The sequence below is a fragment of the Urtica dioica genome, chromosome 11 (genome assembly GCF_054948205.1).
Source record: "Urtica dioica subsp. dioica isolate 48M chromosome 11, U.dioica_male_clone48M_v1_H2, whole genome shotgun sequence".
In the NCBI taxonomy this organism is placed as follows: domain Eukaryota; kingdom Viridiplantae; phylum Streptophyta; class Magnoliopsida; order Rosales; family Urticaceae; genus Urtica; species Urtica dioica.
In genome coordinates this window covers 15,070,807-15,082,219 of record NC_142766.1, presented here as the reverse complement: position 1 = coordinate 15,082,219, position 11,413 = coordinate 15,070,807, and the positions used below count along the sequence as shown (strand labels likewise).

The following is an 11,413-nucleotide window of genomic DNA, read 5'->3' as shown; positions in this document are numbered from 1 at the left end:
GCACTAAACTAAATCATCAACACTTAAAATAATCAAGTTAGAGAGATAAAACCTTTGCTTGAAGTCAATGGATGAGTGTTTTTCTCTTTTTTGCTTTTCCCATCTTGGATTCAATGTACTTGTTGTCTCTAAACTTCTCCAATGATCACTACTTTTGAGATAAAAACAATTTGGTGATTATGAAAATAAAACATTAATAAATAAAACTCTATGAATCAAAATTTACCTTAAATTTTAAGTCTTTGATGAAGCTCAATCATGTCACAATGAAGGTGCAACGTGCAGCAAGAAAAAAAAGAAAGAAAAAAGCTAATTTTGTCACGCACAACACAGATGGGTAACGGCACAACACAGATGTGCAAGCAACGGCACTCAGAAGACCAAAAGACTCAACTTCAGCGTTTAAGTGAGGGCCATTTTTTCTTTATTTTAAATGACAATTTCGTGGTGGGCCTTATAGAATTCAATACAAGTTGTCCATAAGGTTCCTATCATAGCCCTAAGTGTTTTAAACCATATGGGCCTTATGAATATTTTGTGGGACTCATTAGATTATGCAATTAAATACAAAAATTTGGGCCTTATTTGTTCCTAATTTTATTGGGCCTTAAGCATATGCTTACATTGCTTATCATTATGGCCGGCCCTGTAGCTGAGCGACAGGTCGTTTGGTTTATTTGTCTAACATCCCCTGTTTAATTCGAGCTCTCTCCTCCAATGGCCGGACTCCCAAGCGATTCCTGAGACTGGAGAAGAAAGTGGACGAGAGCGGTTTGGTGAAGATGTCGGCGATCTGGTTGTGTGCCGGAATATGACGAACTTGGAGAGTTTTGTCTTGAACCTTCTCGCGAACAAAGAACAGGTCGAGTTCCATGTGCTTCGTCCGAGCATTCTGGATAGGGTTGGCTGAGAGGAGAACAGTGCTGAGATTGTCGAACCAAATAATGGGGCGTTGAGAGGAGCTGACTTGCAGTTCTTGAAAGAGTGAGCGAAGCCATAGGATTTCAGTTGTGGCGGTTGCAAGACTTCGACATTCCGCCTCCGTGGATGACCGAGAGACAGTGGATTGCTTTTTGGAGCTCCACGTGACTAGATTTCGACCAACAAAAACGCAAACACCGCTGGTGGATCGCCGATCGTCAACGTCAGTTGCCCAGTCGGAATCGGAGAATCCAGTGATGTCTAGTGATTTGACATCGGAGAAGCCAGTGATGTCAAGTGAGGTAGAACGCTGAAGTGTTAGCCCAAATTGGAGAGTTTCGCGTAAATACCGGAGAATGCGTTTCACTGCTTTCCAGTGAGGCTGCAAGGGGTTTTGCATAAATTGGCTTGCCTTGTTGACGCTGAAACTTATTTCTGGTCTAGTTATAGTGGCATACTGCAGTGCCCCAACGACGCTCCTGTAGAGGGTGACATCGTCGACTGGATCCCCGCTGTGAGCGGATAATCGGAGACCGGTGATCATTGGAGTCGGTAGTGGATTGGCAGTGAGCATATTAGTGCGCCGAAGTAGGTCGGTGATGTATCGTTTCTGCGAGAGATGAATCCCATCGAAGGTGTATCGAACTTCAACGCCCAGAAAATAGCTTAGGGGACCCAAATCTTTCAAGGAAAAGGCACGATCGAGAGCAGTGATGAGTCGATGTACCTCTTTTGTGTCGCTGTCGGTGACGATGATATCATCGATATATACAAGAAGATAAATAATGGAAGAAGGCGAGAACCTTAGAAACAATGAGGTGTCTGCTCTTGATTCTTTGAAGCCGAAACTAATGAGTGTTGAACGAAGTTTTTCAAACCAAGCACGGGACGCTTGTTTTAGACCGTAGATGGCCTTGTGTAGTTTGCAAACTCGAGGGTGCGTGGAGGAGACTTCGAAACCGGGAGGCTTATCCATATAGACATCCTCGGTCAATTCGTCATTCAAGAACGCGCTGTTGATGTCGAGTTGGTTGATTGACCAGCCTCGAGAGAGAGCAATGGTGAGCACGACTCGGACTGTGACAGGCTTCACCACCAGAGAGAATGTGTCGGTGAAGTCGAACCCCGGAATTTGGTGGAAACCCTTGGCGACGAGGCGCGCTTTATACCGTGCTATGTTCCCGTCGGAGTTCCGTTTGACTTTGAATCCATTTACACCCCACGATTTTCCGTCCCAATGGTGCAGGTGATAGGCTCCATGTATTGTTCTGACTGAGAGCTCCAAGTTCAGCCATCATGGCCGATTTCCAATGTGGTGTGTCAAGAGCTTCCTGCAATGACCAGGGTTCATCCTCAAACAGATTGTAAGTGTCATGAGAATTTGTGATGTAAATTTTGGGCTTGTGGATCCCTACTTTGCCACGTGTGACCATGTTGTGAGTGTTTGTGTTGTCCGGAATCGATACAAGTGGTGCAATATCTAACATAGGCTGCTCATGAGGAGGGGAAGAATTGTGAGGAGTGGTATTTGACGGTGGTGAATGGCTGTGGGAAGTAGGTGTAGGGCTGGGATGGGTGGTTGTGTTTGATGATGAAGAGGTAAAGTTTGAAATGTTTGAGGGCGTAGGTGGTAGACATACCTGAGGAGTCGGCAGCAGGGGCAAGGGAGGCATGAGCAGCGGCGTATCGGTTCCGGAAGGGGATGATGGGTCTGATGCCGGGGTTGGTGGTGAATCCGAGGTCGGGTTGTAGGGAAAGATGGATTCATTGAACACAACGTCAAGATAGATGTAGGTACGTCCGTCTTTGGCAAGACATTTATAGCCTTTGTGTTGGGGAGTGTATCCGATGAAGGTACATGGCTGTGACCGGTATTCAAGCTTGTGTTTTGTGTAGGGGCAAAGGTTAGGAAAGCAAAGGCACCCAAAGACCCGAAGCATATCATAGTTTGGTTTTCGGTTGAGGAGCTTTTCGTAGGGGCTGAGAAATTGAAGAACACTCGAGGGGAGGCGATTTATGAGGTAGGTTCCCGAAAAGAAGGCATCATCCCAGAATTTTTGGGGTAGGTTGGCTTGGGCTAAGAGGGTGAGGCCGGTGTCGACTATGTGACGGTGTTTGCGCTCGGCGACGCCGCTTTGCTCGAGTGTATGTGGGCAGGAAACAAGATGGTCAATACCTAGAGATGCAAAATAGTCAGTCAAAGCTTGAAATTCCCCGCCCCAATCCGATTAGACTTTTTTTATTTTTTGGTTTAATTGGAGTTCGACTTTGGACTTGAACTTTGTGAAGGTGGTGAACACATCGGATTTGTTTTTCAGAAAATATATCCAAGTGTATCGTGTATGTGCATCAATGAAGCTAACATAATACTTGTCATTATTTCTTGACAGGACCGGGGACGGCCCCCAAAGACCACTGTGAATGAGTTCGAGAAGATTTTTTGTGGTGGTTGAGGCAGGAGAAAATGGTAGCTTGTGGGATTTCCCTTGTTGACAGGCTGTGCACAAGGTAAGAGAATTTGGTAACGATTTGTAACAAGAAGACATAATTTTATTGATGACTTTGATGTTTGGGTGACCAAGGCGTCGGTGCCAAAAAATTACATCATTCTTGCTAGAGTTCGTGACACTTTCTTTGAAAACAGAAACATTTGACTCGATGGACTTAGTGTCGGAGACACTTTGATTTAAATGGAAATCTACTGACTTAGGACTGCTATTGACTAGGTTGACACAAGGGGAGGTGGTTGGGGTCTTGATGGCTTAGATGTTGGTGGGTCTATGGTCGAGGTTGAACCGATACAGCCCTTGCTCAAGCGTCCCTTGAAGAAGAACCTGCCGAGTTTCCTGATCCTTAACAAGACACAACAAGGGGGGAAATTCAAAGAAGACATCATTATCCGAAGAAAATTGGGAGACACTGATTAAATTTTTTGTGATGGAAGATATGTAAGAGATATTTTAAAACTAGCTGTTTATTTTGAGAAGAGTGGGTTGGTAAAAAATGTAAGCAGCCAACGTTAGAAATTGAAAGACTTGTACCATTCCCGATTTGAACCCGGTTGTTTCCTCGATACTCATGTGCAAGGTTGAGATTGCTCAGGTCATTGGTGACGTGGTTTGAGGCACCGGAGTCGGGATACCACGCCTCGTCGGGTGCTTGGTCGGAGGCTGTGAAGATGGTGGTGAGGGCTGTCGGATTGTGTCCCACCGAGTTGGTGTTGTTGGCCGCACTGTAGAGACTTCCTTCATTGCCGTTGAAGGAGTTGTTGAAGCGATTGAAGCACCTAGCCGCCGAGTGCCCTTGTTTCCCACAGATTTGGCAAAGAAGCCGATTGAAGTTGTTCCTTCCTCTCCCTCGTCCTCCTCTGCCTCCACGAGTCGCCTGGTAGGTGTTCGATGAAATGTAAGTGCTTTGTTGGGTTTGGTTTTGGTTTGGGTAAGGGCGATGGGTGGTAGGGCGACGTTGTGGGTTGTAATGGGTGAGGTTTACGCTTGGTAAGTGAGACTCAGAGGGTGGATATTGGGTTTCGATCGAGGTGAGCTTTGAAGCTGAGCAGGAGGGACCCGACATTGTTGAGGGTGAACGGCTCGGTCCTGGTGGTGATGGAGACAACGACTAGATCGTATTCGCTTCCGAGACCAGCAAGAATATGGAGGATTTGGTCCTCGTCGGTGAGCTTGTGACCAGTGCTGAAGAGCACATCCATACATGCTTTCATTTTAGAGAGGTAATCTCACATAGACGTGTTACCTTTCTTTGTTGTTTGCAGCTGGAGCTTGTATTGCAGGATTTTGGCTTTGGATTGGCTGGCAAACGCTTGTTCCAGTGAAGACCAGATCTGGTGAGAGCTTTGAAGTCCCACGGTTGTCACCAAGATGGCCTTGCTGATGGATGCAAGGAGCCAAGAGGCGAGAAGTTGGTCTTGCTGTCCCCATTGAAGGAAGACATGGTTTGGGAGGTCGTTTATGAGCGGAGGTGGTGGAGGGCCGGATGGAAGAAGGATATCAATGAGTCCATAACCCCTGACAGCAGTGATAACTTGTTGACGCCAAAGAAGGTAGTTTGTGTCTGTGAGCCGAATGGTTAGGATTTGATGGGCTGGGTTTATCATTTGTGGAGGAACGATTGGTATGATAGGTTGTGGGTTTTGGGGCTGATTGAGGACTAGGTTAGGGTTTGGATTTTGTTCGGCCATTTTGGTTGGTTGGTTGTTTTAGGCTGAAAATGGCTCTGATACCATGAGAGAAAAGATAAAGAATGCTATTGAAAGCATATGAATAAAACTCAGCCTGATATTCTCATTCATTACTAAGGGTATATATACACTGTAAATACAATGGAGAATGCAGGGAATATCCTCTGCTCATTACAGCGTATTATGGCTGTCAATATGTACAAAAAATAATGAACCAATTATGTGCTGCCATGGTTGTACGAGGTTGTACGAGGAGCTGATTCCGATAAGGTCAGCCACGTCAGGTTGGACACGTCAGGCTGTTCTAGAACCATGTAGAAGCTGCTGAGAGGAACAGGGAAGAACGACTGATATAGCTGAGTGACAAGTCGTTTGGTTTATTGGTCTAACAGTCCTATAAAAAAATTGTCCTCATCTAGTGATAGACGAGCTTTGAGAGTCGTCACCTCAAATTGCTCGTCTTTTTAACCTCATTTACAAAGCTATCAAGTGAAGTTGGTGTAGTGATATGAGAGGCCTTCTGCAAGAAGAACATCGAAGCTTTGGACCTTGTTCTCGATCTCAAAGTAGCCATTATGTCACTACGACAAAAATTGAATTCTATAACGATACAAAAATCGTTGTAGAAAATTTAGTTTCTACAACTATACAAAAATAGTTGTAGAAACTAGGGTTTTTACATTAGTCTAATTAACCTCCGCAAGAGTTGTTCTTTAACTGGTTTACAACTTCTACCAGCACTAAAGAAGACGTAGCTTCCAAAAATTTTATGACAATTATTGTCAAGTATATATCACTCTCATGGTCAGCCAATGTCACGCGTCATTTTACTACTTGAAATCTGTTTTTGTGCTTCTGATCTTGATCATTATAAGTGTAAACGTTCGAATCCAATAGAACCTTTGCAAAATACATATATTAGCTTCATATTGGCTTTATCTATCCTCTTCTAACCACAACCCTTTATGCAATGTATATAGATCTATGATGCCTTGTTTATTTATTGTTACGATGATCATGTTTGGCGTTGTATGTCAACATCATGTTTTTTCTCTCTTTCAATTTGCAGATACTTTTATGTTATTTTGACTTTTACGTTCACCTCTATGAAGTATTGTTTTAGGCATATATAGCTCCATCTAAAAGTGCATGTTTTAAGGTGAAAATAGTTTTTTTTTTTTTTAATGAAATAACATTATCATTAATTATTATATGAAATAAATTATTAAAATAATAATAAAAGTATTTTAGATTAGTGATATTGTTAAAATATGCGTTAAAATATCTCATAACTTACGTGTTTAAATGTACAATATCTCGTTAAAATATTTATTTAATATATCATTTACTTGACTTCGTTTAATTTTGATAAATCAATCAACTTCAATGATTGACTGGCAAAAAGATTACGATCCATATACTCAATATGGACTTCCTTAAACATGCAGGTCCCTCCAAACGTGGGTGTGCTACTAATTGAATTCTCAATTTGTTGCCAAAGTTCCACGAGCCACGATATGGTCATGATTATGTTGTTACACGTTCAACTAAGAGTTGTAAAGTTAGTCCCCAATACTTTTTCCATGAGTATGAAAATTTTACTTTGTTAGTGGCGAGATTAGTGCACGAGTCGGATCTTTTTTCCTTTCCCTTTCCCTAAATTTGAAAATGTAACTTAATAGTTGATATAGGGACAAAACGGACAAAAGGGTAGTCCTTGTCTCACGCCCTTGATTGTCAAAAAAACAGATTGGAGCGTGACGTGGGACCAAAGATTATGGAGCCTCTTTGGGATTGGGACCACGTCATCCTATTAATCCCATTGAGATTTCAAAGACAACTCTGACATGTTGAAAACAAAACATTGAATTTGAAGTTCAATGCATAAAGAACAGGGAATTTATAGCAGAACCACACTTTAAGACAATCCATGAAACTGAACAAGAAGAACAGGAACAAGAACAACATGGCGTCAACTTGATACCATCAAGTAACAAAAAAAAAAAAAAAATACATGGCAACATGAAATGAAAAGTATGTGACCTTTTCATTCGCACCTTTTCTAACACAGAAATTTCCATGATGAACATATAAATACCAGTAAGAATAAAAAGACAGGTCCTAAGAATAAATAATCGATAATTAACTCGACGCAAATGGAATAAATAAATGAAATAAATAAGGGTACCCTCTCTCTCTTTCTCTCTATATATATATGATTGGATGTCAATCTATGAACAATGTGGTGAGTCAGCGGTTTCAGCTGCTTTCGCTCGCGGAGAGCGATGGACCTTCGGACTTCACCACCGACGAAGACCCTTTCGTGCCAATGTCGAGCCCCTGAAATCGACCCACCTGCTCGTTCTGCAAAAGCTCGTGATGATGACGATGGTGTTGATAGTTCGATTGTTGCACTTGCTGAGCTGGCAAGCTCGCGTGGGATTGGCCAAAGTGTGGCATGGTCTGGTTTCCGGGGGATTGTGGGACCTGGAAATAGGCCGAGGCCGACGACTGGTTGTTGTAGTGCATTCCCAAGCTGAAAGACTCCGAAGGACTCATCATCTCCCCGGTCGCAATCTTCAGCCTCTCCACTTCCTTCTTAAGGGCGTCGTTTAGAGCTGAAATATCGAAAGAAAGAAAAAAATTAGTATTTAGAATTGATGAGCGAAGCTGGGTCTAGCCATCGAGCGTAAAGATAGGATTTCAGTACACTCCGATTGACATTAACCTTGATTTTTCCATAAAAGTTAACCCTTTACCGAAAAATCCTTTTAAAAAACAGTCAATGTCGATGAAAAGAGAAAAGAAAAAAAAAATTGGCTAAAAAATGGTTGAAGACGAAAAACAAGTTAAAATGCAGATCTTTACCATCGCGTAAGTGAGCTTGTTGTTCCAAGGCTTGTAACCGAAGCTTGAGCTCTGTGTTTTCCGTGCTTAAGCCTGTTGTGTCTCTCTGCATAACAGCCGAAGAAAGAAGTTTCCAAGAAGTCGTTAATTAACTCTCAATCAGCACAAAGAAAAGGGATCTAGATTTCGTCTGGTAACGGGACCTGGAAGAGCGTGAGTTGGGCGGAGAGAGTGGTGGCTTCTGTTTGAAGAGTCTGAACTTTTCGCTCGAGTTCTTGTATATACCGAGCCTTCCTCTCTTTTGATCGGGCAGCGGATTGCCGATTCGCCAGTATCCTGAATCGGAATTCAATTTGTATAAATTCTCAGTTTCCTTAGATCTACACGTTTCATAATCCAAGGACTTCAATCTAATTAGTGTCTAATCACGCTTGAACAATTTCTGTGTAACTGAGGGTTTCGAGATCTATTATAGAGAGCCAAAATATCACCAAATTCAAACTCAAAATGGATACCAAATTCAAACTCATTTTAATTCTCGGCGAACAATTGAGAGGGAAAGAAAAGAATAGAGCAAGGACCTTTTGGCGCGCTTGGGGTCTATAGTCCAGAGCTCGGCGAGTTTATCGGGAGGCATGGCCTTCTTAGCATCCATAATCTCGCCGAACACGGTCGCCGTGGAAGTCGACGAACCGTCCACAGAGCAGCTATGCCTGTGCCTCGGCCTCGCACCATTGTTCGACCCCTCGAGCTTGACCTCTCCTACTCCTCCTCCGCCGCCGTGATCTCCTGTTGCTCCGGCGAGTTTATCGACGTCAATGTATGTGGAAAATAGGTCGTCCTCGGAACCGATCTCATCCAAACTCGCCGTCGACGATCCGCCAGTAAACGGATCGGACGTCGACAGATCCATCATGTCCTCCGGCAGCCGGAAGCTCACCTCCGAGTGGGCCCGCCGGTGGCCTCCGCCGCCGGACTTGATGAACGGATTGACGAATCCGCCGGAGCTAGGGCTAGGGTTAGGGTTGTGACCGAGCATTGCGAAAGACGAGGACGACGACGACGACGACGTGGCGGCTCCGGCTAACGGAGGTAACGGAGCTAGACGGTTGTTGGAGACGGAATTGACGGCATTCGGAATTGGAAATGGCTTTCGCTGGAGAAACGTTGGAAGCGGGTTTGGGTCGTTTGGTCGCGGATCTTCTTCTTCTTCTTCTTTGCCTTTGGACATGGTGATCTTCTGTTAATCGTCTCTTTCCCTTCTCTCTCTCTCTACTTTCTCTCTCTAAGCCATGTGGATTTTCTCTTTCTCGTCAAGACCAATAATTTAACCGCGTTTTTCTTTTCTTTCCATTGTATATTTTTTGTAAGGACATTTATTATTATTATTATTATTTTCTGTCTTAAAATATTCTTGTTCTCTAAGCAGATATTTTCCTTCCATTTTGATCTTACGAGTCAAGGAGAGTATTCAATAATCAATAGGCGATTTTAACCCTCCTCCACGATGAAATATTATGAAGTTCTTAACTTATATGTTAGCTTGTCTTGTTTGGTAAACGTAAACAACATCAATTTCTATAAGGATGTATAATTTGAGAATTTTAAGTTTATATATAAACTAATAATTCGAACACACTGTGTAGCATGCATTAAATATACAATTTAACGTCTGTCTTTAATTTATAAAAAAAAAAAAAAAAAACCGGCCAAAACAAATTTTAATTGGGGCAAGTGGGTTCAACTCCATTTGAGATACTAAAATAAAAAGAAATTAGACATCGAGTTTTAAAATGTAGATAAAAATCTAATAACACCTTAGTACCAAATTTATTAAAAATAAAAATCTGACCCACGAATTATGCATCTTTTATATGTTTGGTCAAAAGAAAAACAATACATCCATTTAATTTATCGAAATTATTATTATTAATTTTTTTTTTAAGGCAATTTATCGAAATTATAGACGCTAAATAAAGTAAAGATTGATAATTAGTACTATTTTATCCAGATGTTTTGAATTTAAGTATGCTTTTCTAATGAGAATTTTATCTTAATTGTAACCTCAAGTTGGTGTGGGTGGATGTTACTGTATTTGGTCAAAACATTAAGTAGGTCAATTTTTTTTTTTAACTATGCAAACATAATTATTGCACAACGACACTTATATAAAACTGGAAAAGAGCAACGACGACTCTAAAAAGAGTTGTTGGTGCTCTTTTCTAGTTTTTTTGTTGATTTTTTTTATTTGCGAGGGAGCGATGGTTAACGACGTTTTGCGATGGATATCAACGATTTGTGATGATCAGCGAAGATATTCATAATTTTTTCAATGATATAGTAAAAAATGAAAAAACAATTGAATTTTTTAAATAAGTTTTGCGTGGTCGTCGAAAATTATCAGAGATTGTTGGAAATCATTAAAAATTATCGAAGATTTTATACAGTGTTAAATAGATAGCTGTAGAAATAGAGAAGTGTGATTTTTTTTTTAAGAAAATTATACAGAGTGATATTTTTTGTTCGAAAATGAACCAAAATTCAATTTAAGTTATAAGTGAACACAATGAGTCAAAACAATATATTTTTCTAATTTGTAGGTCTAGAAAATGAAATTTATTTAATATACATTGAAATATCTAACGTATTGGGTGATTAAATTTTAAATTTGTAAGGTATTTTAATTTGAACTTCAATATAGTCGAGTTAGTATGGCCATACACTTAATAGCGAAAAAAAGTCATAAAAGCATTTGAAACAAAAATCAGCCATAAAAAGATAGAGAAATTGCCCCATTTGCCACCAATTTCATAACATTTTCTCACTTTCCACCAAAAGACTAATTTTTCCCAAAATGCCACCGAGATGTCAACATTGAATGTTGACATCTATGTCAACAATGTTGACATCTCATAATGAAGGGCAAAAATAAATGTCAACATTGTTGACATAGATGGTGGCATTTTGGGAAAAATTAGTCTTTTGGTGGAAAATGATAAAATGTTATGAAATTAGTGGCAAATGGGGCCATTTTTCAAAAGATAAGTTACCATTTTCCTCCATTTGCCACCAATTTCATAACATTTTCCCACTTTCCACCAAAAGACTAATTTTTCCCAAAATGCCACCGAGATGTCAACATTGAATGTTGACATCTATGTCAACAATGTTGACATCTCATAATGAATGGCAAAAATAAATGTCAACATTGTTGACATAAATAGTGGTATTTTGGGAAAAATTAGTCTTTTTGGTGGAAAATGAGAAAATGTTATGAAATTAGTGGCAAATGGGGCCATTTTTCAAAAGATAAGTTACCATTTTCCTCCGTTATGCATACGTAGGGCCTATGCATAAACCATACTATATGGGCCCATACTTCTATTGTGGGCTTTAATTTGGAACCATTATCTTCTGTAGCTACAGTAAGTGACTTCTTTGATATTT

General features: G+C 40.9%; 1 protein-coding gene across 1 annotated transcript; it reads right to left on the bottom strand.

The window, feature by feature from the left end:
* Positions 1 to 7,036: 7,036 nt before the first annotated feature.
* LOC149381554 (transcription factor RF2b-like) lies at positions 7,037 to 9,338 on the bottom strand. The gene is made up of 4 exons (XM_089601001.1): positions 8,548 to 9,338; positions 8,170 to 8,302; positions 7,988 to 8,072; positions 7,037 to 7,737 (listed from the first exon to the last, which is right to left on the bottom strand). Exons 1-4 carry the CDS (start codon positions 9,195 to 9,197, stop codon positions 7,379 to 7,381), a joined length of 1,227 nt encoding a protein of 408 aa, XP_089457127.1. The 5' UTR covers positions 9,198 to 9,338; the 3' UTR covers positions 7,037 to 7,378.
* Between the last annotated feature and the right edge of the window lie 2,075 nt (positions 9,339 to 11,413).